Genomic DNA, 27,536 nt, shown 5'->3' with positions numbered 1-27,536 from the left:
TTTATAACAAAATATAAAGACCTGAGCCATCTGATCATCTTCAACGCCAGATTCACATGCAGGTAACACAGCTTCTAGTACATGAAGTGCAAGCAGTCTAGTCCTCAAATTGCCAACCAAGGGAACTCCTGAAGACGGAACAACGTGTCAATAATCTTAAAATTACTTCAGCTTCAGGCCTGCCCCTGGTTCCATGCCCCCAGTGCCCCAAAGTGTAAGCCCTGTACACCTATACTGCAGTTGGCTTGAATTGTTCACTAGGAACTCACTATGTAATACATGTTCTAACAGGGCTTAGTTTTTGGAATTGCACTACAGAAATGCAAAGTAACCATGGAGCACATTTTAACAAGATCGTACCTGAGCAACACTTCTGGGAAGCAATGTTAAGAAGGACTTCTGTCCACTTTGGAGATGCCATCTTGGACTGAATTGCTTTTGAAGACACAACTCTACGCAGGAACACAAGGAAGTCTCCCAGGTGCAATTCTGCTGCATGTTGCTTTCGGAGGGCAGCTAGGAAGTTAAAGCAAAAGTTTTCATTTACAGCCTTAATATTACAACTTGACTGGCAGTCCTGGTTACCAGGAACAACCTGTTCTGCAGGTAAAAGCACAAGGATCAGTTATTACAGGGTGGCTGGCTGTTAACCTTAGCTGGCTGGTGCCCACCAAGCTGTGCTCTCAACTCCTGCTCCTCAGCAAGACACGGAGAGAAAATAACATTAAACTTTGGTGGGCCAAGGTAAGGGAGGGAGACCTCTGTGCGAAGACCTCATATTCTAATTCCTGATTAATTATCTTACTAATTCATCAGGCATGGCTTTACTTTAAAGTGAAGACAGTTAAAAGCACAAACAAAAACATATATATCCTTAAAACCAAGCTACAATAAAAATTCTTCAAAAGCATTTCCACCAAAATTCAAAATGCTCATTAAGGGATTGTAAGCTACATGAAGATACCAGTAAGCTTATTTCAGAAAATACTGAAATCTTTTGTTGTGGATTTTCCCATATGACACAGTAGTGTCACCTTCTTGCCATCCACTCGGACTGCAAAACTGCATAATACAAAGCAAATACAATAATTTCCTGAATAAAGCTGTATTTATTAATTTAGATAATTAAATTTCTATTACCACATTTATGAAAAACACTATAACAACCAACTCATTTTTTAAGGAAAACTATATTCTCTTCCTAATTCCAAGCGCAATGAAGTAATTCTTATTCTCAGCCTGCTCCTGTCCTTGCAGTTTTGTGCATCAATTCTGTGTAAATCTGAACTGAGCACAAAATCACTTGATGACTTTCATCTAATTTACAGAATTAAAAATGACCCAACAAAAACCAATACACAATAGAGTGGATGAGCACCTCAGCATTCAGTGCTTTCTTCTGTTTCCTGGTATTTTAGAATTGTTAGAAATTATGTAAGATAATTACCTCTGAAGTCTCTCTTCTCATTATCCCCATTTGAATCTGCCTTTTTTGATTCCACTTCACCTTCCTCAGCTTCCCCTTCCCCAAAGGAAGCCATCAGCATCACACCAGCTTGTGATAGCAGGTTCTTCAGCTGGCTGCATAATAAATCCAGCAAGGACTGTACCACCTTTGGGCTCAGTTTATCTGCATAGGTTCTATACACACACAAAAAGAAAATTAAGAGTACTTGAGAGCTGATCTAAGGAACAGTAATTGCAGAAGGTTACTCTTCCCCATCCTCCATTACAGGCTTAAATTCTTTTTATTATTTTAACCCTATCTTTAATACAAATGAAAACAGTCCTAATCTTTGGAGTCAAAGGATAAGTTTTCAGTACTTTCTAGGGTAAAGAGGAACAACTCCATTAATTAAACATAATTCCACTGCAATTTCTATGCACGGGGTGCTGATTGGGTTTGGGGGATTTTTTGGTTTAGGATTCTTGGGCTCTTTTACATAGATTTGGCAGGTAAATGCAATGTGTTGTACAAAGACTGAAAGGAAGATGCATATACTGAATATCAAACAACACTCTCACTTCAATTAGAAAACCCCTTCTCCACTTGTGTTTTCTTTACTGAGTAAGAATAAATATTTAAGTATTGCTAGGACTTTGCATGCTGGCCCATGGTCTAGCACTCTTTCTCAGAAAATTCTTTCATATTCTGGACAGAAGCACTATGTCCTGCTCTGAGAAACTCTCACATTACCAGTACTGCTTTTACACAGCAACAGGAAGTCTTATCACATCAACTGAACACCTCCACACAAAGCTGAAGAAGCAAAGTGGGGTAACTGGAATACAGTGTTTACAGACCACAAAGTTGTGACTATTCAAGTTCAAACACTCTCAAGTGAAAATATTTGTTAGCCTTACATGTATCTTTCCTATGAATAATGTGACTACTCTTCCCCCCCACCCCTACACTTATATATTTCTGAGCAACATTTACTGTTCTAATGAAAGCCCACACATTTTTCAAGGGTGCTGATAAGCTCAGTGATGAAGTTTCCCAAAAGCAAGGGACACTCACCCTGTGGTGATAGCCAAGATCTGCAGCAGTCTCGTGCTAGCTACTTTCAAAGCTGTGCTGAGCTGAGATATCCCAGTTTTGGGCAGCAGCTGCAGGGGCTGTCCTAACATGGTGTCTGTGCCACACAGCTGGGACAGCACATTTAACAGCCCCGTGGAAATGGCCAAGGAGACATCAACAGGCTGATAGTGCACGCTGAGAGCAAAGACTGTCACCAACAGAAGACGCTGTTGTGCTTCTAAGATTAAAATAAAGTTGGGTTTTATTAATAAGATGTTCAGAGTAAGAATACTAAGACAGAAGATTAGCAAGTTATTTTTAAAATATAATTTAATTAATTAAACTTTCTAAGAAAAAGTGAGTTTTGTAAGACATTTTGAGGTAGTCTTTCTGATGAACCACTGCACTCTTCTTTAGCTCAATGTAACTCTGTGTCAAAATTGTCCAAGAAAGAGTAGCACACAGATCTAGCTTGTGATTTAATGTTCAGAGGCTAAAACTCAAACCAGAATCTTCTCTCTAAGATAAGGATAACTGGGTGAAATACTTCATTGTGTACTTTTTCACATTGTTTCTCAAAGTGAAACACCAAAACAACCCAGGTAATAACAGCCACAGGGTTCTACCAGCCAAGGCAGATTTCTCTTTCAGGAAAAGAAGTCAGATAGGAAATTCAGTGAATTCTGGTCACTAATATCAAAGTCTGCCTTGGAAAACATACAAGCTGTTCTACTGTACGTTAGGGAACATCAGGTTTGCAAATCTGCTTTTTACTTACCTATGTGATGCTTATTAGCTTGCAGAGCTCTTTCTAAAGTAGCAGATAATTGCTGGTAAATTTTGTGCACAGCCACCTGGATTTCAATTTGAATACTCCTCTTGGCTGCTCTGATACCATCCTGGGCCAAACAAACAAATAACTATTATAAAAACTGAGACATTTTTATCACTGGGTTATTGAAACAGCAGAAACTGCTGAAGTACACACCTGGTAGTGATGCAATCTTACACTCTCTCCTTTGGCCCCTGCATGTCCCACAGTGCCCAGACCAAAGCAGCCAGCAAGAAACTGGAGTCTGACAGAAGTAAGCAGTGAAGAAGACTGAAATCCTGGTACTTGGCGGCTTCCCATTAATGGCACACAGCCCTTTTCCTCCATTCCTGACAGAAGCACCAAAATCTGATGAAGCGCTTCCAGACGAAGCTAAAAATAAAGGCAGGCAAAAGACAATATGAACTAAGTAGCCAGTACCCTTAGAAATGGAAAGTGGATTATAGTGAACTGTCAGCAAAGATGAACGAGGTCACTGCTTTCTCCTGCACATTTTTTTTTCTAAAAGGGAACACCTTCAGTTTTCGTTTGTTTACATAACATTCCCAGTTCCAATTGAGATATTTAACAGAAAAGAAGGAAAAATTACTTTAATAGATAGAATGTGGACACTGTTTCAAAAAAAATTCCTAGAATGAGCATAACGTATGAAGAATAAGAAGAGTTGAAAATTACCTCAGCCCTCAACTGCTGCTGCTCCATTGCAATTACTGATGCTTGTGGACTGGTGGACATACTTTCCTCTGGTTCCTTAAATCCTGGGGAGTTTCCCACATCTCCACTTACAAAACTGACAGCGTTTTCAATCAAAGTATGAACTCCAAGGGATCTTGAGAGATCAAAATCGGACTCAACAAATGAGTAGGAGGATGTGTATAACCAATCTCTGCTGTGTTTCAGTCGAACCCAGGAGTCACTCAGAGATTCCATGTGACTGTGCATTGCTCCTAAAGGTACACACAAGGAAGTCTCATCAACTCCAGTTCAGGTAACACATTTTGGCAGTAGGTAAAGACTAAGCTGCTGCTACTGACACAGGTGGAAAATGAATATTCATGTTATTTATACCATGCATTAAGCAACTTAGAGCAAAACACTTGATTTAAATTTACAGCAATTTCCCTAAAGAAAAGGCTGCATTTCTTTTAAATGCTCAGCACTACTGTAACAAGCTGCCATGTGAAAAAAAAAACAAAAAGAAGCCACTCAAACTGCTCAGCTTAAAGCTGGAATACTGAATAAAAATGCTTTGCAGCTAAATGACATAACAGTAAAGAAAAGATTTTCTACCAACATAACTTATGCACTTGGATATTTACTTTGAGGTTTAAACATAAAGCAAGAGTGGATTTTAATCAAGCCACTCTATTTCATAGTTTTGAAAAAGCACAATGTTATTTTGAATGAAATATTTACAGAATTCATGACTGCAGAAGAGAACAGAAATTTTTTTTAGACTAAAGAGAACTTTGACTCAAGATAGATACATGTTTATTAAAACACTATCTAGAATAAGTGTTAGATCTCTGCTATCTGGCAGTTTCACAAGTCTATTTTCAAGTATTTCCTATCATCAGCACGTCATCACCTGAAACTTTACTACCACTAATAAATGGACTTCTTCAAATGAGCATCAGTCCTCATTCTGCAGCACTGGAATTCATCACCACAGGTTTGATCCAATTTCCAAGAGAGTTTTGCTAGAACTCTCTCCCTGGCACAAATGAGTGCCATGCCACTCAAGCCATAACTTCATTAGCAGTCAATTGATAGGCATCAGTCAGTATTTTACTCCTCTTGTAGGTGCTGTTTGCCCACTTGGAGCCATGCAAAGTATGACAAGAGGGCACACCCTGCTCAGAAGAACTTCCCACCTGTACAGAGAGACTGTCTGGACACCTCTGTGGAAACCTAAACTGTGTACAAAAAATGTTTAAATATTTATCTACCTTGTGTACAGTAAGTTATAATTTGGAGAATCACAACCTGCTCACAGTACTCATAGAAATCTATATTACTTCAGTTTTAAAAATCTTTCTGCAGGGTATCAGCTTCAAACATTATTAAACATAGCCATTTTCAGAGAAAAGTCACACAAAGTCATAGGAATTCATCTGTCCAAGGCTTGCTTTCAACAGTAAACCTGAGTTCCAGTGGTAACAGCCAGATCCAAATGACAGGGCCTCTTTAATGCTGCCTCCCTACAGCAGCTGCTCACAGGAACAAGCAAAGACAGACACAGCAGTTTTGAACCTGGGCTAACTTTCCTAGAACCTACATAACTTTTTTCCTGAAGTAAAGGCAAAATGCTGTTACTCTGCCAATGAGTCAGCACGTTGCAGGTCACAATTAGCACCTTCATGCAATTTACAAATTCACAATACTGTGAAATTTTGCTTCTCTTTTGTCAACCAGGTTACCGTCACTTAGTTGTCAAAAATTTAATTGTCAGGGCTACAAATTACGAAAACCTCTGCACACCCCATTCTGTTTTCAGTAAATAGTGTTAATGTGCATTTCCACAGTATTCCTTACTAAGCAGACTGTTAAGGCTTCAGGAAGAGCCATCACAGTACTTAGGCCATACAGACTCAAGTTTATTTTGAAAAATGCAAAGATCATGTTCAAACACTTCTTTTCAAAGTGTAATCTAATTTCCTAATCTCTTCTGCTTTACATAACACAGGAAGACTACATGGTTTACAGAGAACAACCTATTTTATCACCTTTACTGTGAAAAAATTTAAAGAAATTCTGTTACTCAATTTTACAATTGATACCTGGCAATAATATTTAAAACAAAATAGATCACCTTTACTCTAATTTCTCTAATTTTAACATCAATTGTTAGAAGAGTTGCTTTAAAGCTTTTCTTGAAAATCTAAGTTACATGGGGAAGTGGCTGGTGAGAAACATAAATAAGACAGAACAGAACAAACAGGTGCTAAAATATTCGGTTTCATGTAGGAAGCAATTTCCTGGCAAGTGCATGGAGAACAGAGCCCAGGGGAGAGGATAAATGAAGCCTCAGGTTGCTCACAGGAAGCAGAGCTAAACCATTTCCTAGTCCACAGAACATGGCCTACAGAGCAAGAGCTCTTTCCAAAAGCCCCAAAGCCCTCCACAGCCTCTGTACAGCAGGAGAGCTCCAAGCACCCACAGTGACTTCAGCTTCCTCCCCTCCACCTGCCCCACTGCACTATGCCACAGCACAGAAGCAAAGCATTTGTAAAGAAACAAAAGCCAATTCCAGTGGCTTGAATCATAAGCTAAAGGAAATCTTTAACAGGTTTACAGAACATCAGAAGAAAATTTAGTTTTGATAGGCAACAAACCTTATAAGAAGCCCAACCACAAATTAATAAAACCCTAAATTATTTAATATTTTAAGAAACTATGACATCTTAGCTAATTGTTTTAGTACAAAATGCAAGAATGTTTAAATATAAAACCAATGTAAAAATATTTCTAATTTGGAGAAAAGTGCAATGATTACGAGTTACAGATTAAATATAGAACAATAGAAGTTATAATTGAAAGGAGAGAGTTTAAACACAAATATCAGGAATCAAAGGAGAATACTCCAGAACTAAAGATGTTTAAGCATTAGGGCACAGAGTAAATTCTTCCCTCTTGAACATACTACATATCAGCAGAATAATCAAATATGTGACCACATTGGAGCTCAGCTTGATTCTGTGTAACATCAATCACACAGAATTGATTGCAGTACAGCGCTTCCAGAAGCCTGCACAATCACATGAACAGAGCTGCACAGATGAATAAACCTGAAGCTTACAGTAAAACAAGAACTTTACTTGTCCTTATAAGCCAGCTTGTAATAATGAGCTTTCTAAATGAATGTGGCAGAGCTGCAATCCACACTGTATAGAACAAAGGAAGCTATGTAGGGAAGCTATAGAGACAAAAAATAAACATGCCATCAGTTACTTGCTTGAAGCTCTTCTTTTTTCTGGGGCTCAACTGGCCAAAAAGGAGTAAATACACTACACCACACAAGAAGCAGAAGACAAAAGCACACATTTGAAACAGAAGGTAACATACTCATAAAATCTCTGCCTCATATTATTCACAATCAGTCTCATCTCAATTAATACAATATACCAAGCAGCAAGGCATGTGGAAAAACTATTTACTCTTGTTTGGCATGAATACAGCCTAGATACCAATCTTTCTCAATTCTTCACCTTTAAGGAAAAAAGACATAATCCCCTGTAGCACAGCTGTATGCACTCATGTGTATGTATGTTGGCATGCAGGTTCAAGTCCCTTTCTTATGCATTATTTGTCAATTTTCAAAGGTAGAATTCATTATTACAGGTACACTAAAATATTTCCATTGCGTTTGGATTTCAGTTAAGTTGCTGTTTTTTGTGGAACACCCCAGCTGTGTTAGTAAGGCACAGCAGTACACACAAGTACACTGAAATTCACTGAGTTAAGTTATAGATGATCAAAAGCCAAGAGTGGAGGACTCTCATTGATCTGTAGCTGTTTGTGACTGCCCTGCTGGCTGTGGTTTCCTTACTGCTGTGCACATAACATGGTGTACAGCACCCCACAGGCCCTGTACACAACATGTACAACATCTGCAGGCACACTCTCTGGATCTGCAAAACTGAAAAAAATCATCTAAGCAACAGAAAAAACAAAGGGCTTAGATACAAGGGGAAAAGAGCAATGTGCTGCTCATTACCCCTTACTGCAAAATTACTCAAAAAGATTTTTTCTGTATCTGTGGAAGGAAAAGTTTACTAATAAAGAAATAACTGAATAATAGCAGGGAGCAAGATACTCGAAGGATCCTCAGGCTGAAGCAGGAATAGCCCAGTTCTCTTTCTGAATAGACAGAATAATTTAGGAAGGTAATTAGAATAAAGATTGGACTGAGTGGCTATGATGCTAATAAAGTTAAAAGAGAATGCTTTTCCTTCCATACTCATCAAAAAACCATAGGAACTCATAGTATTATTGCTTTTATTGGTCACAGCACACCACAAGAATAAAGATAAAACTGAAGGGGAGTCACCAAACATCCACAGCTGCCACTGCACTGTGCTGGCCACATGACAAGGGGTGGACAATCCAAAAAAGCTGCAAGTTACACCCTCACCAAACACTGGGACATGCTTCAGTTCTAGGAGATAACTAGGATTCACAAAACAGACGTGTCACAAGAGACAAAAGACCATAAAAAGCACTGAGCTGAACAGCCCATCCATTTACCACACAAGTATTTGTAGATCTTTGTCTGACCTTGACAGATGTACGAGGAATGTTTTCCTATAGGTGCACTCTCTGCCTCTGGCACTGGCTATCAACCAAAGCTGGCATATGGATCACCCAGCACAAGCAGACAAGCCTGCATTACTGTGTGCTAACTCCCAAGGAAGTCTTCCAGTACCAAAACAGTGACATCTGTACATGTTGTGACAGTGCTCAGGTTGCAAATGAGCTATTTGAGTGTCTTTTTAGATTCTGGACAGATTCACTGTATTTACCTGTTTCTTTTCAGTGTTTAGACCTGGTAGAGAATCTTCTTGCTGTAATAAAAGTTTTGATGAAGTCTACTCTTGCACTATTCCTCGCTTCCTGAGGCTTGTGACAAAAGTAACATTGGCCTAAGCAACAGTCCTGGAACCATAATTCAGGAGACATATTGTACCTGAGACCTAATCCGAGATTATTTCCTAGGCTACTCTTAGGACACAGAGGATATCAAGTACAGAGCTCTGTGTCAGAGTAATGGCAAAGCTGGAAATGCCAACTTCAAAGCATGTCCTGCAGATCAGGGGTTGACAGAGGCCTTCTGACAGATGTTCTAACCCTGAGAATGCCATGATACATCTGCTGTCACAGTAAAAGCAGTTCTAGTGCATTTCTTTATTCGCTCAACTGATTATGCATGGACAAGGCATCCCTTTCCACATTAAATATTGAAATCTAATGAGTGTTGCCACTGATAACACCCTTTGCAATTCCAAAAGACTTTCAAAGGCATGAAACCTCTGAGTATTCTGCTCAATGATTAAGCCTTTTAAACCAGAATTCTTACCTTACTCAACAGTATTGAGGCTTCTGTTACTGAGGAATATCAATATTGTAACCCAACCTAATTCCTGTTTGCACAATCCCATGCTTTTTACAGATACAGCAGACCTGAGTCGTGATTCTCAGGCAGATTCTGCATCATCCAGATGGCAGTGGGACTTTTTAGTCCCCCCACCACCTTCTATCAGGGAGCTTATTGAGATTTCCCAGTATGAAGCAGTAACAAAGAGCACCAGGAAACGTGGCTGCTTGGTTCTGTAGATGTGCTGGTGTTCAAAGGATGCAAAGTAAAGCAGTGTCTTCTGAATACAAGCTCTCCTGGTTCAAGCACATTTTACTGTAAAAGCTTGTTGTTAGCACAAGAATGGAATATTCCACATAAGCTTCTCTCACAATTTTCTATCCCTGAAGTCACATGAGTGAAAACAGAATGCAGATTTCTGACTCATTTAACAGAAAACCTCACTTGTTTCAAAAGAGCATTACAATTGCAGAAACCAGAATGAAGAGTAATAACCAAGGAAATACTATAACCAAGCCACAAAGCAACAAGTTCACACAACACAGAGTGGGTAACAATTATTTTAAATGCTAGTTTTAAATGCTCAGTTTTAACACCTGCTATGTAACTATAAACTGTATGCAATTGCAAACACAGTTTAACTTGAGATACTCCTAACATTTATCAGGTTAGTATTCACCAGGTAAACAAGAGAACTTACCCCTCTTCCTATGTGATGCTGCCAAATCCAAATCAACATTTCGTCTTCCGCTCTAAATTAAAAGAATAATAAAAGCCTCATTTCCTCAGGTGATCATATGTGGTGCATAATATTAGAGTATTTACATTTCATCCCTCACCATAGAAGTGAGACAGTTGAAAGAGCTATAATTTTTTCAAATTATTTTACCATTAGTGCTTCCTCTTAACCATGATGAATTAAGGTACCGAAACACAGAGCTAAACAAATGTTCCAGATTTAACTTCCCAGCCAAACATTCTATTGACAATCTCTAAATACATCATACTGGTTTACTTACCAGTGAATAACCTTCCTCATCTGATTCTGGCTGAGACAAATCAGATTCACTTCTTGACTTCATCAGTCTGTAGCTTGAGTTGGCATGGATTGAGCGACTTTCTGCTGTAAGACTTTCACTCCTGCTTCAGGTGCACACACATTCGTGTGCACACACACAGAGAAAAAACAATGCTGATATTACACAAAGGTAAGATGGCCAAATTTAGCAGCTGCCACAGTTTTATTTGGGAGGAGACTATCACAGAACATCACAAGACCACATTAAAGAGGAAAAGAGTGGTCTGATGACTTCAATTCTATTTTAAAAGGGTATTAGTAAATTCTGTTACTTCTTAACAGCCTTACTGGTCAAGTGAACAAATGTCAACCTCAAATGAGTGATTGCTCTAGAGCCTTCATAAGTATTACACAGAGTAACAGAAACACTCTGAGAGGACAAGAAACAGAGACAGAGTAAGTGGGTGAAAAAGCACTGAACTTATTAAAAACCCACCCAAAAAATGCATCCTAAAGTTGATATGCTGGAGATGAAAGCCACTTTCACAATAACAGAGGTAGCCACCCGTGCTTTAGGGACTAGATTTCCAAAAAGAGGCAAAAAGAATAAAAGGGTAGTAAATATATATATAATTTTCCTCCTCAATATCTTAATATCTTTCCCATCAATATCTTAATTTAAAATATCAAAACAGGACACCTAGCAAGTCTTATCCATGCCTATGATAGGAATATCTGTAAAAGTCAATCATGAACAACACTTTTGTTGTAATAGGCTTTGAATCTTTTGTTTTAAATATACACAGTTGGGTTTTTTTAACACTACTATATAGGACATTGGTATGGTTCAAAAAACCACAAATATGGTAAAAAAAATCCAAACACAAAAAAAATGAACAATTTTTCAAAGTACCTCATGCTGTCTGTACACTTGATGATCTGAACTACTTACCGCTAAGCTCAACTTTGAAACTTAAATAGGGTACACACAGAATAAAACTCTTCAGGTTTAGTTAGTATGGCCAAGAAAAATGAGAAAAATCACTCTTTTCAACAGAGGCATAACACTGCTCTCAGCAGTAATTTTCTTCTAAATAAAACTGCAATAATGCTCAGAGGAAAACTGGGCATTGTATAATGTATAATTGTATAAATTGTATAATCAATTCTAAAGGGAGTAGAGAAGAGTTAACCACGGTGTAAGAGTCAGCAAAGCCCACCTGGTCATGAGCCCGATGCCCTCTGGAGCAGCAGAGGGAGGCTGCTGGAGCTGCCCGTCCTCCCTTCGCTTCTGCAGCTCCTCGATGGCAGGGCTCACGCCCAAGATCAGCAAGGCACACCTGTGGATCACAGAGTTGCAGGCAGCAGTGTACACATCCTGCCCTTCTGTCAGATCAGTGCTGATCCTTCGCTCCTGCTGGGACTGAGCAGGGGGATCATCAGCTCTAGTCCCCGTCCCCGTGCTCATCCTGTCTCGATCCCGACTGCGAGCTACTTCACGGGCCGACAGGAAACATTGAAATATTTCTGTAACATGCAACACAAAAAGAAAGTCTTAGCCTCTAGACAAAGCCACAGAGAAGAAAATATTAATCTACATTTTGGGGCAAGAACTGCTCCACTATAAAGAACAACTAATATTTTTCTAACAGTAAAAGAATACAATGCTAATACAGTGCCATAAAGAAGTCATGCAAACAAGTTAAATGAAGCATTTATACAAGGTTAACTTTAAAATGAAGGACAATGCACTTTGACAGAACACCAAAACTCTTTCAGTATCTTACTGCAACCCAACTCATATTTCAATAGCATCAAAGAGAAAGAGATTATTACACATTTGCCTTTCAGCAGATGCATATAAAATAATGCTTCTGTAAATCCGTATTGTAGACATCAGAATATTTCCAATTTGACACTGGAACAGTTTCAGGCTTTTATTAGCTCTGGGCAGGACAATGAAGATCCTATCAAAATTCTTAGTCTACACTTTACTTAATTCTGCTGTAGTCTTAAGGGTCAGATTCTTCTAAAGAGTATGTGTGAGAGCCCTCCTCATCTATGTCCAAAGATCTAAAGTTCTCTTGGTTTAATCACTTCAAGGATTCAGATCCCCTTTGGAAAGGCAAAGGTAAAACCAAATACTTCCTTCACTGATATGAATAGAACTCCACATGCCAGGTTCAGCATCCCTTAGGAACACAAGTGAGAGAGTCATCATCTTCCTGCTTATCTGTGCATGTAAGACTCTTGTCTGTCCGAATGTTTCTGGACACATTTCATTTATTGTACCCAGAAGCCCTGTCCAGGTGGAATTTGAGAGCTCTGAGCATTTGCCCAGAAGAACTGCAAATCAAGCAGCCAAACACACTGCCTGTACTGAGTGGGTGACGTGTAAATCTTCTAGAACCACAAATCAGCTCATGAATGTGCACTTCAGCTCCACTGCACTCCATGGAATGACACATTCTATAAAACTAAAGGTGTAACATACATTTTGGTCAATAAGGTCCCAAAGAGAAATGGGAGGGGAAGGCCTAATGGGAAACTGTCAGCAGAATAGGAGGTAACAGCAGAGACAGGAAAAAGATGAACATTTTAGCAGTATCCACAGGAACAATACTTGGAAAAGAAAATTGTGATGGAACCAAGTATTTTGCAGACAGTGCATACAGAAGTGCTGGTATACGTCATATGCCCTGAATTGCAGTGAACTCTCTTAGTATTCACATTCCTTTGTGCCTAAAAACTTACCTGCACTATAAAAACCACTACATCATTGCATAAAAATAAACCTCTTAAAATGTTTATGCAGACAGATCTTTCATAATCTTTTAAATAATTTTTCAGTTTTACCTCAGAGTGAAGAAGACATGTCCTTCCAAAGGACATGGCATTATTTACACACACAACCAGTACTTACTCCCAGCTGTCATAACTTCATGTTCTCTTTCCTCCTCTTCATCTTCTTGTTCTGGGTGTCCTTCCTCCCTGTCACGTTCTGCCTGCTCCTCCATTTCTGCTTCTTCATCAATTGTACGAGTAAAAGAATGTTCTTGAGTATCAACATCAGCAGATTCCTGGTTATCTAGCATCTTGATTAAAAAAATTACACACATGAAGTGAAATTCTCACCAAAATGAAAGATGAATGTACAAGGACACAGGCATTGAATAAGAGGTTTCTTCCTACCAAAAAGTACTTTTGATACTGTGTGAAATATACAATGAAGACAGTCGTTTACATTCAAGGTTTTAAATAGTTAAGTTAGAAAATTTAATTTTCCCTTTTGTAACCATGACTCAAATTATCTGCAGAAAAATGTCTCCTTGTAATGCTTAATTACACTCTACAGTCAAACTTCTGACACTTCAGCACCAAGGCCTTTAGAAACCATAAGCCTGGCATACTGTGCAAAAGCAAACCAGGTCCTTTTTCCCAATGGCATTAAATCTGAAGCAATAAATCTACTGCATATATCAGAATTGCTGTATTGCATCTGTAAGTTTGAGTATTTCTGGGAGTAACAGAACTTATTGCATGCACACCCAATGCTTTCAGAAGTGCTGAGCCTCTTGTAACTATGTTAAACCCCTACCCTGAGAAAGGAAGTGAGCAAGTTACACACATCCCCATAATATTAACCAAAAGTAGGAGACATACCTACACTATTTTTAAGGGCACCACTAGTGCTTTACAATACAGCTAAAAAGCCTCTTAATCCTGATGCTGCATGAGAATTTTGTTCATTAAAAATATCTTGCTTGTAGATTGTAAACCACAATTAAAAATCCTATCAGAGAAACCTGCTTTAAGGCCTACTTTGTATTGCCAAACAGGCCCCAGTCCTGTAATTCACTGAGCACTTGCATCATTAATGCTGATCTGGCTTAATAAAGTTTTTCAGAAGTTGCCAGTTTCAGGCCCAGTGCTCTCATATCAGACATTCACATAAGGCTGACAAGGACAAGTTGCCCTAAAGTAATGCTAGGACTAAGAAGATAATGTGGCCATGGAGGAAGGAAGAAGGGGTAGGCAAGGAAAGGGAAGAGAGAGGTTCAGAGGTCAGAGGCCCAGATAATGCAGCTGAATTCAGGAATGGCAGCCAGACAAAGCTGTGGCCTGCCCAACACAGCTGAGCTATCTCCAGCTAAACTGTAGGACTTCTGTGGCCCAGCATTCTAGAGATGGGAAGAGGGAAAAACCAGGCTCGAGGCTGGGCTTGGATCAAATGATGCCAACCAATCATTTCCTTTAACTGAATTAATATCACATACGCCAGACTAATGGATTCCTAATTATACCCTGCCCATTTTCACTTGGAAACTCATGAAGGTTTTACAACAGGATAGAAAAAAATCCTGGCAATTATGTAATATTTTCTAAATAGCCAGTAAAGCCAGAAGAACTGCAAAGAGATGCACTGTGAGAGCCTTACCCATCTGTCTCTGGAGGATGACCTGGTCTGAATAAGCTCCATGTTCTTGCAGGCAAGCAAGCGGCTCCGAACTTTATACACACAGCGGTAAACTTCTGCCAAGGCCTTGCCAGGCTGGTACCTACAGAAAACCACATCCGAGCCAGAAAAAAATCACACAAACTTCCTTTCAAAAAAGTCAAGCTGAACTTTTAATAGCAGCTTTGAGTTACTTGCCTGCTCTCACCACAAGCTTGACTAAGTAAACTCGTATGTTTCAGAAGAGCTGCAAGGACAAATCTGGACACAGTGTCTAGGAGGGATTCATTACTTAGAGTTGCAGTATCCCAATCTGAAAATAGAAATGATTTATCAAAATTGACTACAGTTCCCAAAAACAGAAATACTTGTTTTTTTCAATATTGTATTCAATATCTTCAGCCATTTAATTTTTTTTTTCAGGAAGTGACTTTTTAATTTCAACAAAACTCTCCCCAACTTTAAAAAGAGCCAGTATGAAAACAATATTGCTCCACTATGACATAACTGAACTGCCAGGCAAACCTTCACAAAGCATCATAATTCTCCATGGGTAAATAAAAAATTACTGTCTCCCATCTTTACAAACAAGTTCATAGTACACTTTTGTGTTAAATATTATCTATAAATCCTTGTGAACAGCTGCAGAAATGACAAAACATACCTGGCCATAGGAAAGTCTAGTCTAAGACACCCGCTCCTCAGCAAGTTCCATGACACTGCCTGTGAGGCTCTACTAATGTGAGCATTCAACTTTCAGTCAGCTGAACAGAGCAGACCCCTATCAACTTCTAAGGAACCCAGTTCCACAGCCTGATTATACAGATCAGCCCATTCAACTCAGATTTTGCAAGCAGACAACCAGCACTGTTTTTACTGGAATTCCCACTTCTGTGGAATCCTGTAACAGAATTCCCTGTGTTGTTCTCCATAGGCTCACAATACCACTTTCTCTTTTCTTTATCTGGTTCAGCTTGGCCAGAGCTGCAGAAAATTATCTCTGGATACAGCAGTTACAGTACAACTACAATGCTCAGTGGATCTCAATAAAAGGAACCTGGAAAGACTGAGCAGGAAACCTATATTATAGGCAATAAGCATGAAAAGCTACTACTATTGTAGGACCAGCCTCCCAGAGACTTGAAAAACAAAAGCTGACTTGCCCCTTCATTCCATTCCTAAAATATTTTGCAAGTTATTTTGCCTTCCCCCATCTCATCCCCTTTAATTTTTCTTTTTAATTGCAAGTTTTACCCTGCTCTACTCAGAAAATAGAAAAAAACAACTGAGTAAGCAAACAAGAGTTTCTTCTTACCAGTTCAGAGGGAAAACAACCTTGAGCTACATGTTTGCCAAGCACTGAAATCAGTGTCAAAAGTAAGTAACAGGAAAAGCAAAAGGAAGATCAGGGAACATAATAGTAAATTTATCATGTTGTAGGATTGAAAATCGCTGCCAAAGAGAATTTTGCAGGATTATGCCAGGAGCGTAGTTGGAGCGCTTAACTTGCTTTTCACATACACAGGTATTGTCAACAGCTTACCTTTACTGACAGCATAGTCCTGCATACTGATCCACAGGCTCCTTGCTGGCTCTTTTGTACAGCCCAAGGCCAAATCAACATAGACTGCGATCTCCGGTCTCAGCTTGTAATCAAAGGGCTTCTGCTCCTCATTTCCAGACAGGGCCACTTCTAACAAGGAGCTCATGCATTTATCTAACAGAAGGGAAATACCAAAGAAATTAAACTCTGCAAATGTTGAGGATTAGACACATCTATCTAACAGCATTTAAACCACCTTTGACCTTCCTCTTAGAAGGAAAAAAGAAAAAAAAATCAAGAAATGTCATTGTCCTTCCACAAATTCACCTTACATAGGGAAGTGACTTAAAAGACAATCTATATAAAATCTATGAAGCATTATCTTAAAAGCATTATCCAACTCTTTTTCAAGAATTCTCCATAAATCTGTATCATTATTTCTACCTGAACTGCACAGCTGTGCACTTGCAATTACTGCCTGGACTCACTTTAAAACACTCTTTTTTTAAGTCTTGGAGTAGCCTACTCAGAGCCAGAGGGAGGAACAAGGCACAAAGAAGCAAGTGCCCCATTCAGATAGGAAGGGATGACTGGAACACCACTGCTGAGCTGTCGATAATTCTGGTGGATCATAAAGAATGAAGTTTGCTATTAACAGTATTGTTTCTAATTAATTAAGAAATCATTTTGCAAGTAGAATAAAATAGAAGAGATTTTTTCCAATCATTAATATGAAAAATTAAGTTCCTGGAGTGTCTGTTAAATGCTGAGCATCCAAGAGTAAAACATTTCCAATTAACTGTGTGAAGTCTGTAGTCTTCCACTGAGAAATTGCAATTTTTTTTCTCCAGAATGCATTTCCAAGACTCTTTATAAATTACATCATAACCTTAAATACCATTTTGGAACTTTTTGTATTACTACACAAATAGACAAGAATGCTGAAAGACAAACCTTTAGTACAGGGACTTATTCAAACATCATCAGAAATTTCACACCTGAGCACGTATTTACACCGACCATTAGGCACTGGCACTGAAAGCTCACCTAAATGAGGAATGTCCATCTCCACTCCATCACTGAACAGCGGGGTTTTGAGCCAGTAGGCCGTGTCCTGCTCCTCAGGGGACACTGGAGGGCCCTGCAGCATCCCCCCCAGGCAGCGCCCGATGAGCAGGGCCACCGTCCTCTCCAGGTCCACCAGCCACACCCAGGACTGGGCAGGCTGTGGCAGGGGCACGCCCGCAGGGTCGATCAACTCAGGGCCACCTGCAAGTATTCAGTGCCAGGTTAGTCACCCATGCCCAGGTGGCACAAACAATTCCAAAATCCCAACGCTAATGGCAGATCTTGTTTAATGTTTCCCAGTTAATCGCAGATCAGCAACCTCAATCAGCAACCTTTCAACTGAAGAAACAGCAGCTAGGACAAACAGATTGCTGAACACTGGAACTACAGCACAGCAGAGGCCACCACCATTCATGGCACAGCTGCTCATGAAGTAAAGGCTCTTTTAAACTCTGCCCAAGAACTTGCTTTGTCTAATACAGACTTCTCTGTGTTCTGATAAACAAGTACGGATTAAGGATACAACTGGAAGCAGCACTCAGAGCAGAAAAATTACTTCACAGCAAGGGATATTAATACATTAAGGAAACTGAAAAGGAGATGCAGCAGTTTTAAAAAAAACAGACATCTTAAAAGGGAGAGCTAAATTCCACTAGTGTGACTGTGGTCACAAGGGTTTTCAAGATAAAGAAGAGACGAAAATGTTGACTCTATGATCAAAAAGTTTGATTTATTATTTTATGATATATGTTACATTAAGTCTATACTAAAAAGCAATAGAAAAGAAAGTTTCTTCAGCAGCTAGCTAAGCTAAAAATAAACAAGAATGAATAACAAAGATCTGTGTCTCAGACAAAGCAAGAGTTAGCTCTGCTATGAGTAATTAAAAAATCTAAACACTTACAAGAGACTAATCATGAGTCTACTTGTTGCATTCTACAGCAGCAGATAATCATTGTTTACTTTAGTTGCTAAAACTGCAGCTTCTCACAAGGAAAAATCTTAAGAAAAGATTTTTCATGAAAGATGTCTGCAACACACTAGAATAGATGCCATTGTTTATTTTTCAGATTAAAAGCATGTTTGTTATTACACTTACCATGAAGAGGCCACTGTAATTCCTGATCTTCCAAAAGGGCTGCAGCAGGCAAGAGCCTGTTGAGACGATCTAAAGGTGGCAGCAGATCCAGCAGGTAACTCAGCAAAGGCCGGGCTACTGACACTGGCAGCAGCAACAGTGAGTTGACAATTTGGGAGAGCATACTGCCAGCAGCTGATACATAAATCACATCTGCAGAGAAAAAACCAAACCTGAATTAATTATAGTTATGGAATTATATAAGCACAATTTTAAAAGTCAAAGAATTGCACCTCAGCTATCTCAGAATGTCTTAAGCAATAAAGGTTGACTTGATGGGTTTGTTTAATCTCTTATTTTAGTTACACACTTTTCACTAGTCACAATAATTGTACTTCTAAAAAGAGAAATCTACAACTAACAAAATTGAAACAATAATGTATTCTGTATTCTGTTCAACTTCACATTCTGGAGTGAAGGTGAACAGAATGGAGAACTCGCATTCTCCAACCTGTGCTTTTCCTGCACACAAAGTGTCCTATCAAAAACATGAACCAGCCATTCCTGGGTAGGTACCTCATGTCCTCCTTTGGGGGAGCCTTGGGATGCCTAATTTTTGCAGATATAGGAAAAATAAGGGATTTTTTAAATTCAAACCTAAGCAAAAAAAAGTGGCCTAAGTTGATAGAGCCACCATTACTGACTTTTCCATGGACAGTTACCTCTCAGCTTTTCCCCAACACTACCATTCCAAGAGCTTTCCTTAAGCAGTGTTGCAGAACGGGAGTAGATATCTGTAGCATGAGGCAATAAAAGCTGAAGGTGCTTGTGAAGCAGTGCCACACTGCTGGAATTCTAGAAGGAAACAAACACAAGAATAATTCTGTAAATGCATATAAGGGCTTCACTATTTAAAACACTTCAGCTTTCAAATACTCAGAAGATTTTCAAAAGGAAACTTACAACATTCTGATACTTATGAATACCAATTTTTTTTTTTTCTCTCCTAAATGGTAAAAATAAGGATACGCACCTCAGTAACACTGTTGATGTGGCAATAAGCCAGCAATTGTTTCTGTAGGGAACATAAAAGCTCATGCAAATGAGCAGGTTGGCTGTTTTCTGAAGATGATGTACCTAGTAGAAATTTATCACTGTTTTTTTCCAGTTCTCCGAAGGCTTGGTCCTATTAAGACAAAGCGGGAAAAAGATAACAATTAACTCTGCTTCAAGTACTATAATACTTTATTATCACCTAAAAAGAAGCATTTTCATCTTTACTATGTGCACCTGTAATTACTGAAGAAATTGGATAGTGTCAAGTGGATTGTGGGATAAGCAAACTTGAAATTCCAACTGTTTATAATGCCCCGGGAATGACTGTGGTAGCTGTCACGCAAACATTTCTTACCATATTACTTTCACATGCAGTAACACTTTTATTCCTCACCAAGGATAACTAGATTCAAAAACTCAGTTCCTAACCTTGCCCCCGAAGCACAATGGGTTAAAATAATTTAGGCACATGTGTTAAAACTGTGGAATAATTCCTTAGGATGTGTTGTGGGCTGATGCATAATATATCTGACACTATAATCCCTGACTGCGCTATCCAGGATGGCAGTAGAAGGAGAACATGGATGGCTGCCTGACTTCCCTTGGAATCCATTGGAAAAACTGAAATAGTTTTAAGCAGTCAATTCAAAGCAGACAGGTGCACCTTGCTGACTGAAGGAGGTCTAGAGAGAAGAACAAAACACTGCCAATCCTGAGGAGCTCCACACTATGCCAAGAAGTCCAAAGCTCTGATTTCTCCTCACTGTTGAATTCAACTGGCTGATTGATTAAGAAACTGAGTCAGTGATTTGCTCCCACGCTCCCCTACACTTTCTAAGAAAAACAATCTGGCTGACACACTGTGTTTAGTAAGACCTGTACTTGCTGCTCTATTACAAGGTAGTTACCACCATAGTGAAGTTAATTAAATAGATTAATGCTCCTGGTGTCTGCTTATTGTTCCCTGGTGGCTGAGATTATACTGGCTAACACTGTATATAAACTATTTACATCTTGTGTTATGTTTTCTCTTCCAGAAAAATCTGAAACCAAAGCAAGAGCAATAAAATAGTCTGACATGAAACCAGCTGCACTTACATAAGTCACCTTAAACAATAAATACCACTAGAGCAATATTAGAACCATATTGTTAGGGATGATTTAACTGGCTTTAGCCCACTTAAGGACACATACATGTGGCAGTGCTACTTCAGATAAACTAAATTAGCACCATTTCCTTAAGATGAGGGGGAAAATATTAATCCTTCAAAATATCAAAAATTAATTATAATTTTAAAAGGAAAATTAATATGAAGCCTGTACATACTGTATAAAATCCCAAGTTTCTTAGAAGAGTCTTCATTAAGATTTCAGCTAGATGAGTGTCTGGATGACTGCTCTGGACAGCATATGTTTGATCAGAGAGGTTTCCATAGCTGATACACATCGAGGCAGTTTCTGTGGTATCAGACGGGGAGCTGTAACCAAGCAGGGAAGCTACATGGGTGTGATCCTGCAAGCTTGTCAGAATGATGTCCAACTGCATTCTCTAAACAAGAATGTTTAGACACAAAAATTACTCTTTGTTAGTAAAGATAAAATAATCAGCTTAGGAGAAAAAAGGCATTAGTAATAGTTACCCAATAAAAATCTTCTAATGGGACACAGAAATAAGCTGGAAGGCTTTACCAAAAATTCCAGGTTTTCATGAAGATTTGTACTATTAGGAATGGATAAATTTACTGAATTGCATTGACCACACCTAGTAAAAATCTGAGATTAAGAGAGACAGAAACCAGACTGTCCACATGGTGGGCAATGAGTGTAAGACACTGAACCAAACACTTTCTCCAGTATATCCTGGAGAAATCTGATCATCTGGGAAGATGGGTGTGAGACACACAATTTCTCTACACTGTACATAGGAAAAAGGGTACAAAAATGAACCTTGCAGTCATCTTTGCAATGTAGGGTGAAATCCATGTAGGTAAAGCGTTATACAAGAATTCATCCCAGGAAACAGTTAATCTTCTCTGACCAAGGCTTGTTCAATCAATCTAGTATTCAAAATTATCTCTAAACTTGTCTGGATACACTACCATAGCAATTCCTAAGCTCTCTGTAGTGGACCTTCACTGGAGAAAACAAGCAGTGCTCTCTGCCTCACCCCCCTCTGGTTTAGCCAGGCTGCCCTGCAGATTTTGTTACGCTGGGCCTTGCGCTGCATCTCCCCAGAAATGCACGTGCACTCTGCACATCAGGCTCACCTCATAGCTCAAAATGTTCCCACAGAAAAACCCAAAGCATACCCCAACTGCTCTCAGGTATATTTTTACTTGACCTTACCTGTCCTTTTGATAAGCTTTCCCATCTATCAGGACCTTGGGGTAGAAGAGAATGTAGCAATTCCATTCTCTCTCGCAATGGAGGAAGTAGCATTGTTGCTCCAACTGACAGTGTCTCAATTACAACCTAAAATCAGAGCAGCCAAAAATACTTCTTAATATGGGAAATAATCAACCCACCTGTATCCTTAAAAATTACCATACACCATACATGATATATCCCAAATATCTGCTTAATTTCATTTAATATCAGAATTCTCCACACAATAGCACACTAATCTTTTATGCTGTGACACAAACAATGTGCAGTACACTGAAGGAGTGAAACAAGACCAACAAAAGTTGCTATTTCCTGTGAGAGTGCATCTTAGGAGAATGACTCAACCAAGTTGGTTACTCAATCCACAACAAAAACATTTTAGGCTCATTATTACAGGGAAGAATAATTTAGAAGTTACAAAATAGAGCAGCTTTTTGAAATTCTTATGCAAGCATTCTCCTCTGCCTTCAGATCATAAAACAGTGATGGTGACTACATTTTTTTACCTTTACTGAGTAAAACTGGCAAGTCAGAATCATTCAGAAAGTCTAATAAATATCTAACCACACAGAAAAAAAAAAAAGACAAGAGAGTAGTACAATTTTCACATGTAAACAACAAGGCATGACTTACTTCTTGAATTTCATCAGGGACAGAAGAGTCCATGAGTCTGAACAAGAGATTCCGAAGAGGACCAGCCTGCCGGCCAAGAATGCTGGTGGCTACACCTCCAGCCAGTGCAAGTGCAAGGTGATTAGAAAGCAGCTTCAAACACAATTTAAGAAAATTGTGATGTTCCCTGTAAAAGAAATATGTATCTGTTAACCTCTCCTACTGTTAGCATGACTCCCTTCCACTTATTTGCACACAAAGCTTTTAACTCTCCTTTGTACTTTCATACTAGAATAGCAAGTAAATTCCAACTGGGAGTTGAAGGAAACTCCTCTGAGAAACTTACTGCCAACCTCCTTAAAAGAACAAAAACTGAAACTAGAATAGAGAAGTGTTTTGGTGGACAATGGTTGTAAGAGGCATTCACTTTAGATTAGTAGTCCCATGAATTATTAAGCAAAACAGTCTCAAAATACAGAAATAAAAAATAATATGATACACAGAGGGAAAAAAAAAACTTTTAAGAAGCAATAAATGTAATCTTCTCTCAGAAGATATAGAACTACACCAATCAGGTTAAAAACAAGAAGTCAGGTTATTCACTTCTAGTCCTCTTAAAAATATTTGAAACACTGGTTACAGGAGTAAGAACTGACAACACAGAAACAGTAAATGCATTTCAACAGAAAAATGAGTTTTAAAGGAAAGAGGTACATTTAATAAAGCATTTGATTCACTGCATAATGGAAACAAATTTCAGACTAAAGATCCTGCTATATTTGAGACACTGTAAAGCTCCTCTGTTATACAAGTGCACTAGAGTAATTCTACACAAATGGCACCTGAGTGAGCAGGTAAACCAGATTTATGCTTGTTAAAGAATAGAGTAACCAAGACTAAGCCATGCACCATTGCTGTAAAGAAAAAACAAATATAAAAATCTGTACCACATATATGCTGTATGTACCTTGATGAAGGAAAAGGAAGAGGAGGAATTTCACTGTTAATTTTGTCACAGTAGTGCTCAAGAAAAGAACGAAGATGTGAAAAGGTACTTTCTTCAAGGTCAACACAATAGGGTCTGTGCCATGCCACAACTTGCCTGGAATCAAACATCAAGGAAAATTACCTTCTGGAAATCTTGAACTGCTTTAATAAATTAATAGTTTAAACAAGCTGAATACACACTTAACTAAACCAGTTTCTTTCTTAGAGCAAAGTAATACAACTATGCCAGACCAACTTCCTGACCCATAAAGGTATTTTCTTCTCTCTTTTTTGTAAAACTCTTTACAATCAAACACTCCACATTTATGGACAAAAACACCTCAATGCCATAAATCTAAAGCCATATGCATTTAATCTGATTCAGCCAAAGGCTGACCAGTACTCACAAAGCTGGTTTTAGCATAAATGTCAGCTTAGAGACTTTGATAAAATGCACAGAGCATTATTTCCTTATTTGACAGCTCCCTTGAGAACAGGGCATTTGAAATTCTTCTCGAATTATCTTCCAAATATTAAGTTTTTCCGTTCCTTTGTGTTAGTTCATACATAAACGTTTACTGTTTCACTTCAATCACTTGCTAACATCTTTGATGTAAAAATATTATTTGAGTTACTATCTATTAATAGCCAAACTATTTATTTTCAGTTTAACATGCAACCATACAGAAATTTTTTAAGATCTTTAAATGCACCTCAGTAATTTGTCTGAACTTCCCCTTTCTGAAAGTCTCCTGATTAGTGTACTACTTATTACACTAAAAGAAACTTCCCAAGTCATAAAAAATCCCCTCAGAAGCAAAAAAATAAAGAATACTGAGTTGTTTCACCTCCCACTAACAATATTGACTCCCTTGTCAATATTTAGTAAACAGTGGTAGGTTTTGTCTAACTACATGTAAGAAACATTCATAGATAAAGAAGAAATATCCAAATCTTTGGTGCTGATACCCTTTTGCTTGTAACATGCAACAATTAGCAGAGAGGAGGGAGGAAAGATGAGAGGAAGAAGACTTTCCAGAACAAAACATTACAACCAGAATGCTTGACAGAGATGTATTTCAGGGAATAGTTAAATATATCCCAAAGAGGACTTGCATAAAAGAATCAAATTATACCCGTCCCAAATGTCATCATTACCTGTCCCTTGGAAGAGCTGTCCAGGCAAGGCTATGGGATGTTCCTGCTGAAATCTGTTGGATTGCAACTCCATCTAAACCACTTACTTTCTTTGGTTTAGTAATGGGGCCAGTAGAGTTTCCCTGTCCACACTGTCCCATTGAATTGTTACCCCAAGCATAAACTTCATTATCTATAAACATGAATAAAGTAGAAAAAAGCTGAAATACAACTGCTTTTGATCTAGAGGAGGATTATGTCATTTCAGAGCTTATTCTCTTTACCATGAGAAAGTGCCAAACAGTGACTGTCACCAATGGAAATGTCAACTATCCTGGTAGCCGCCAGCTCTTCAATGAGCTTGGGTCTGAGAGCAGTCGCCTCTGAAGAGCCACAGCCAAGGCAGGCCCCGCAGCCCCACGCGTACACCTGGAGCAAAGCAAGCACACAAGAGCTGCAGGTCACACCTGAGCTACTGCTCAGCACAGCAAACAACATCCCAGCAAACCACCTGCACAAGGACTGCATTACACTTTCAGCACAATGTGCACAGGACTTTCCTGACTGAACACATGTGTCACAGAGTGGGCATTCCTTCCCCCAGCCACTGAGGTGCCACAGAGCACAGACCAGGGAGGCTGCTGCAGGAAAACAAACTGCTATAGTGAAAACAAACTGCTATAGTGAAAACAAACTGCTATAGTGAATGTCAAGGTTCCTAACCCCCACTTAGAAAAGCCAGTGCCTCTGAGTCACAGAGCTGAAGGTGGGGAGGCCAGCTGAGTTACACGTGTGGAAATACTTATTGGATTACATACACCCATCATGCCAGGAAGGGCCCTGGTTTACCACCTCAACATTCAGTTCCAAGCTCTCCTGAGATTTTTCAGATTAGAAATAAAACTTGCAGTTCATAACTATATTCTAATATACATATACATTTTAAAAAACTATTAAATCACTTAATCACCTGAGTTGCTTACTGCATTAAAAATTACAAGCATTTCATTGTTGTTTGTGTCTTGAATCCAATTTGATTTTATACTAGTTACATTTATTAACCTAAAAACGTAGGTTAATACATGTTTTCTAAGACTAAGCAAGAATCTTGAGAAGTGTGTCTTAGATGACTCTTGGCACATTTTGAAATACTCTTGTGCATTAGGTACTCCAATCTCTAATCAAGAACTTCACTTCTACTTAAGTACTAGCTGAACATTTTCTCAACAGTTAAAATAACAAATGCAGAGATAATACGAACCCAGACCCTCTTCACCAACTCCCATAATTTGAGTGAAACTTGTTTTGCCTACCTGCCCTGTTGATGTCAAGGCAAGTGAAGACTGACTTCCAGCACAAACTTTTCGAATAAACATTCCTTGCAAGGCTTCTATGACTTTGGGTTTATACACTCTGTTTGTATCACCATGACCAAGTTTGCCTGCAAAGGGAGGAAACCCAACTTTCTTATTTTCAATGGTATTTTAAAGGTATTTTCAATGGATAGACAACAATTAAAAAGTACCCCCAAAAAGATTTTTTTGGATTTCCGAAGATGTCAGAGTAGATTTTTAAAATTAAAACATAATACAACTTTTATAAAACCTATTTTCTTTCAAATACAGTAATTACAGACTTGTAATTACATATATATATATAAATATATATTTATTATAGTCTATTTTAAAATTGAAACACAAATCCCAGGCAGTTTATATGCAATAGTTTGTAGGACATAATTAGCTACTGTCATATCATGAGTGAGCTTATTTGGAAGTCATCAGCACAGCATTTTTTCCAGAACTGTTCATCTATTCACTGACCTTTCTGTGCTGTGAAACTCCTCCCCTGCTGAAAATATTTTTTTTTTTAATCCTATAATCTTGCAGGTGAACTTCAGATATTGTATTTAGATTTTTTAAGAATCCCTTTCTTGAACAGCTACCAAATGATGAATAAAAACTAGAACCAAACTGCAAGGAGTATTGAAACTATGAGGGAGATGGAAGAAGACCAGAATTACTTCCAAAAACATTTGGTTTACCCACCGTTGTCTCCTCCTCCAAACGACCACACTGTTCTCCCATCTTTGGACAGAGCTATCGTGTGTGAGCTGCCACAGGAAACCTCTCCTACATTGCTAATATCTTTTACTAAAGTTGGAATGTTGCGGCTGTTGCTGTCACCATGACCTAAGGAAAAAAGAAAGAAGTATTTTCTTTTTATGGCAATTAAAGTCCTATATCTGTTTTGCAATCATAAGATTATTCAAATTCCACGTGTATTGCAGACATCACAAATGATGATTTCTGCCAACTTTTTTGAAAGATTTGTAGTAAGGTTTGAAAGACATCTGTCATAAAGCTAAATATTAAATCTTTAGGACATACTCCAGAACACCTGGTCAGATCTCACTGCCTCTAAAACTTATGATTATTTTCTACCTAGCTGAAAAGAAATACAACTAATTGCTAGTACAACTGCCTTCAATAACAGCTGATTAGGAGGCTAGACTTGCCAGTGCTGGGCAGCAGGTGTCCTGCACAGCATGAGGAAGCTGTGAGAAGGGCCCTCTGTCACTCCTGTCCATAGTGCACAGACTGAACAGATCAGCCCCTCAGCTGCCTTTAGGCAGCCGCATTTCTAACGGGTCCTTTCTGCAGAAACCATGTACATTACAGCTAACACCTACTTCATAAAAAGTTTTATTTCTACTAAACTCCAGAAAGTCTGTGGATACCGAAGAAAA

General features: G+C 38.7%; 1 protein-coding gene across 1 annotated transcript in view; it reads right to left on the bottom strand.

The window, feature by feature from the left end:
• The window catches only part of HERC1 (HECT and RLD domain containing E3 ubiquitin protein ligase family member 1), an 83,340-nt gene that overhangs the window by 36,292 nt on the left and 19,512 nt on the right, over positions 1–27,536 (bottom strand). The window contains exons 7-32 of the mRNA XM_066558473.1: positions 26,836–26,979; positions 26,101–26,228; positions 25,072–25,216; positions 24,809–24,980; positions 23,631–23,765; positions 22,685–22,850; positions 22,013–22,138; positions 20,994–21,215; positions 19,644–19,796; positions 19,333–19,465; positions 18,632–18,823; positions 17,512–17,733; positions 16,465–16,638; positions 15,120–15,234; positions 14,904–15,024; positions 13,389–13,560; positions 11,686–11,992; positions 10,467–10,587; positions 10,148–10,199; positions 4,029–4,300; positions 3,510–3,725; positions 3,300–3,420; positions 2,522–2,759; positions 1,448–1,641; positions 361–516; positions 22–128 (exon numbers count right to left, since the gene is read on the bottom strand). Of these exons, the coding sequence (XP_066414570.1) occupies positions 22–128; positions 361–516; positions 1,448–1,641; positions 2,522–2,759; positions 3,300–3,420; positions 3,510–3,725; positions 4,029–4,300; positions 10,148–10,199; positions 10,467–10,587; positions 11,686–11,992; positions 13,389–13,560; positions 14,904–15,024; positions 15,120–15,234; positions 16,465–16,638; positions 17,512–17,733; positions 18,632–18,823; positions 19,333–19,465; positions 19,644–19,796; positions 20,994–21,215; positions 22,013–22,138; positions 22,685–22,850; positions 23,631–23,765; positions 24,809–24,980; positions 25,072–25,216; positions 26,101–26,228; positions 26,836–26,979 (4,304 nt within the window). The remainder of the gene's footprint in view (positions 1–21; positions 129–360; positions 517–1,447; positions 1,642–2,521; positions 2,760–3,299; positions 3,421–3,509; positions 3,726–4,028; positions 4,301–10,147; positions 10,200–10,466; positions 10,588–11,685; positions 11,993–13,388; positions 13,561–14,903; positions 15,025–15,119; positions 15,235–16,464; positions 16,639–17,511; positions 17,734–18,631; positions 18,824–19,332; positions 19,466–19,643; positions 19,797–20,993; positions 21,216–22,012; positions 22,139–22,684; positions 22,851–23,630; positions 23,766–24,808; positions 24,981–25,071; positions 25,217–26,100; positions 26,229–26,835; positions 26,980–27,536) is intronic.

Source organism: Molothrus aeneus, chromosome 13, assembly GCF_037042795.1.
Source record: "Molothrus aeneus isolate 106 chromosome 13, BPBGC_Maene_1.0, whole genome shotgun sequence".
NCBI classification, from domain to species: domain Eukaryota; kingdom Metazoa; phylum Chordata; class Aves; order Passeriformes; family Icteridae; genus Molothrus; species Molothrus aeneus.
Note: the sequence above shows the minus strand (reverse complement) of the source record. Positions and strands in the feature narration are given on the sequence as shown.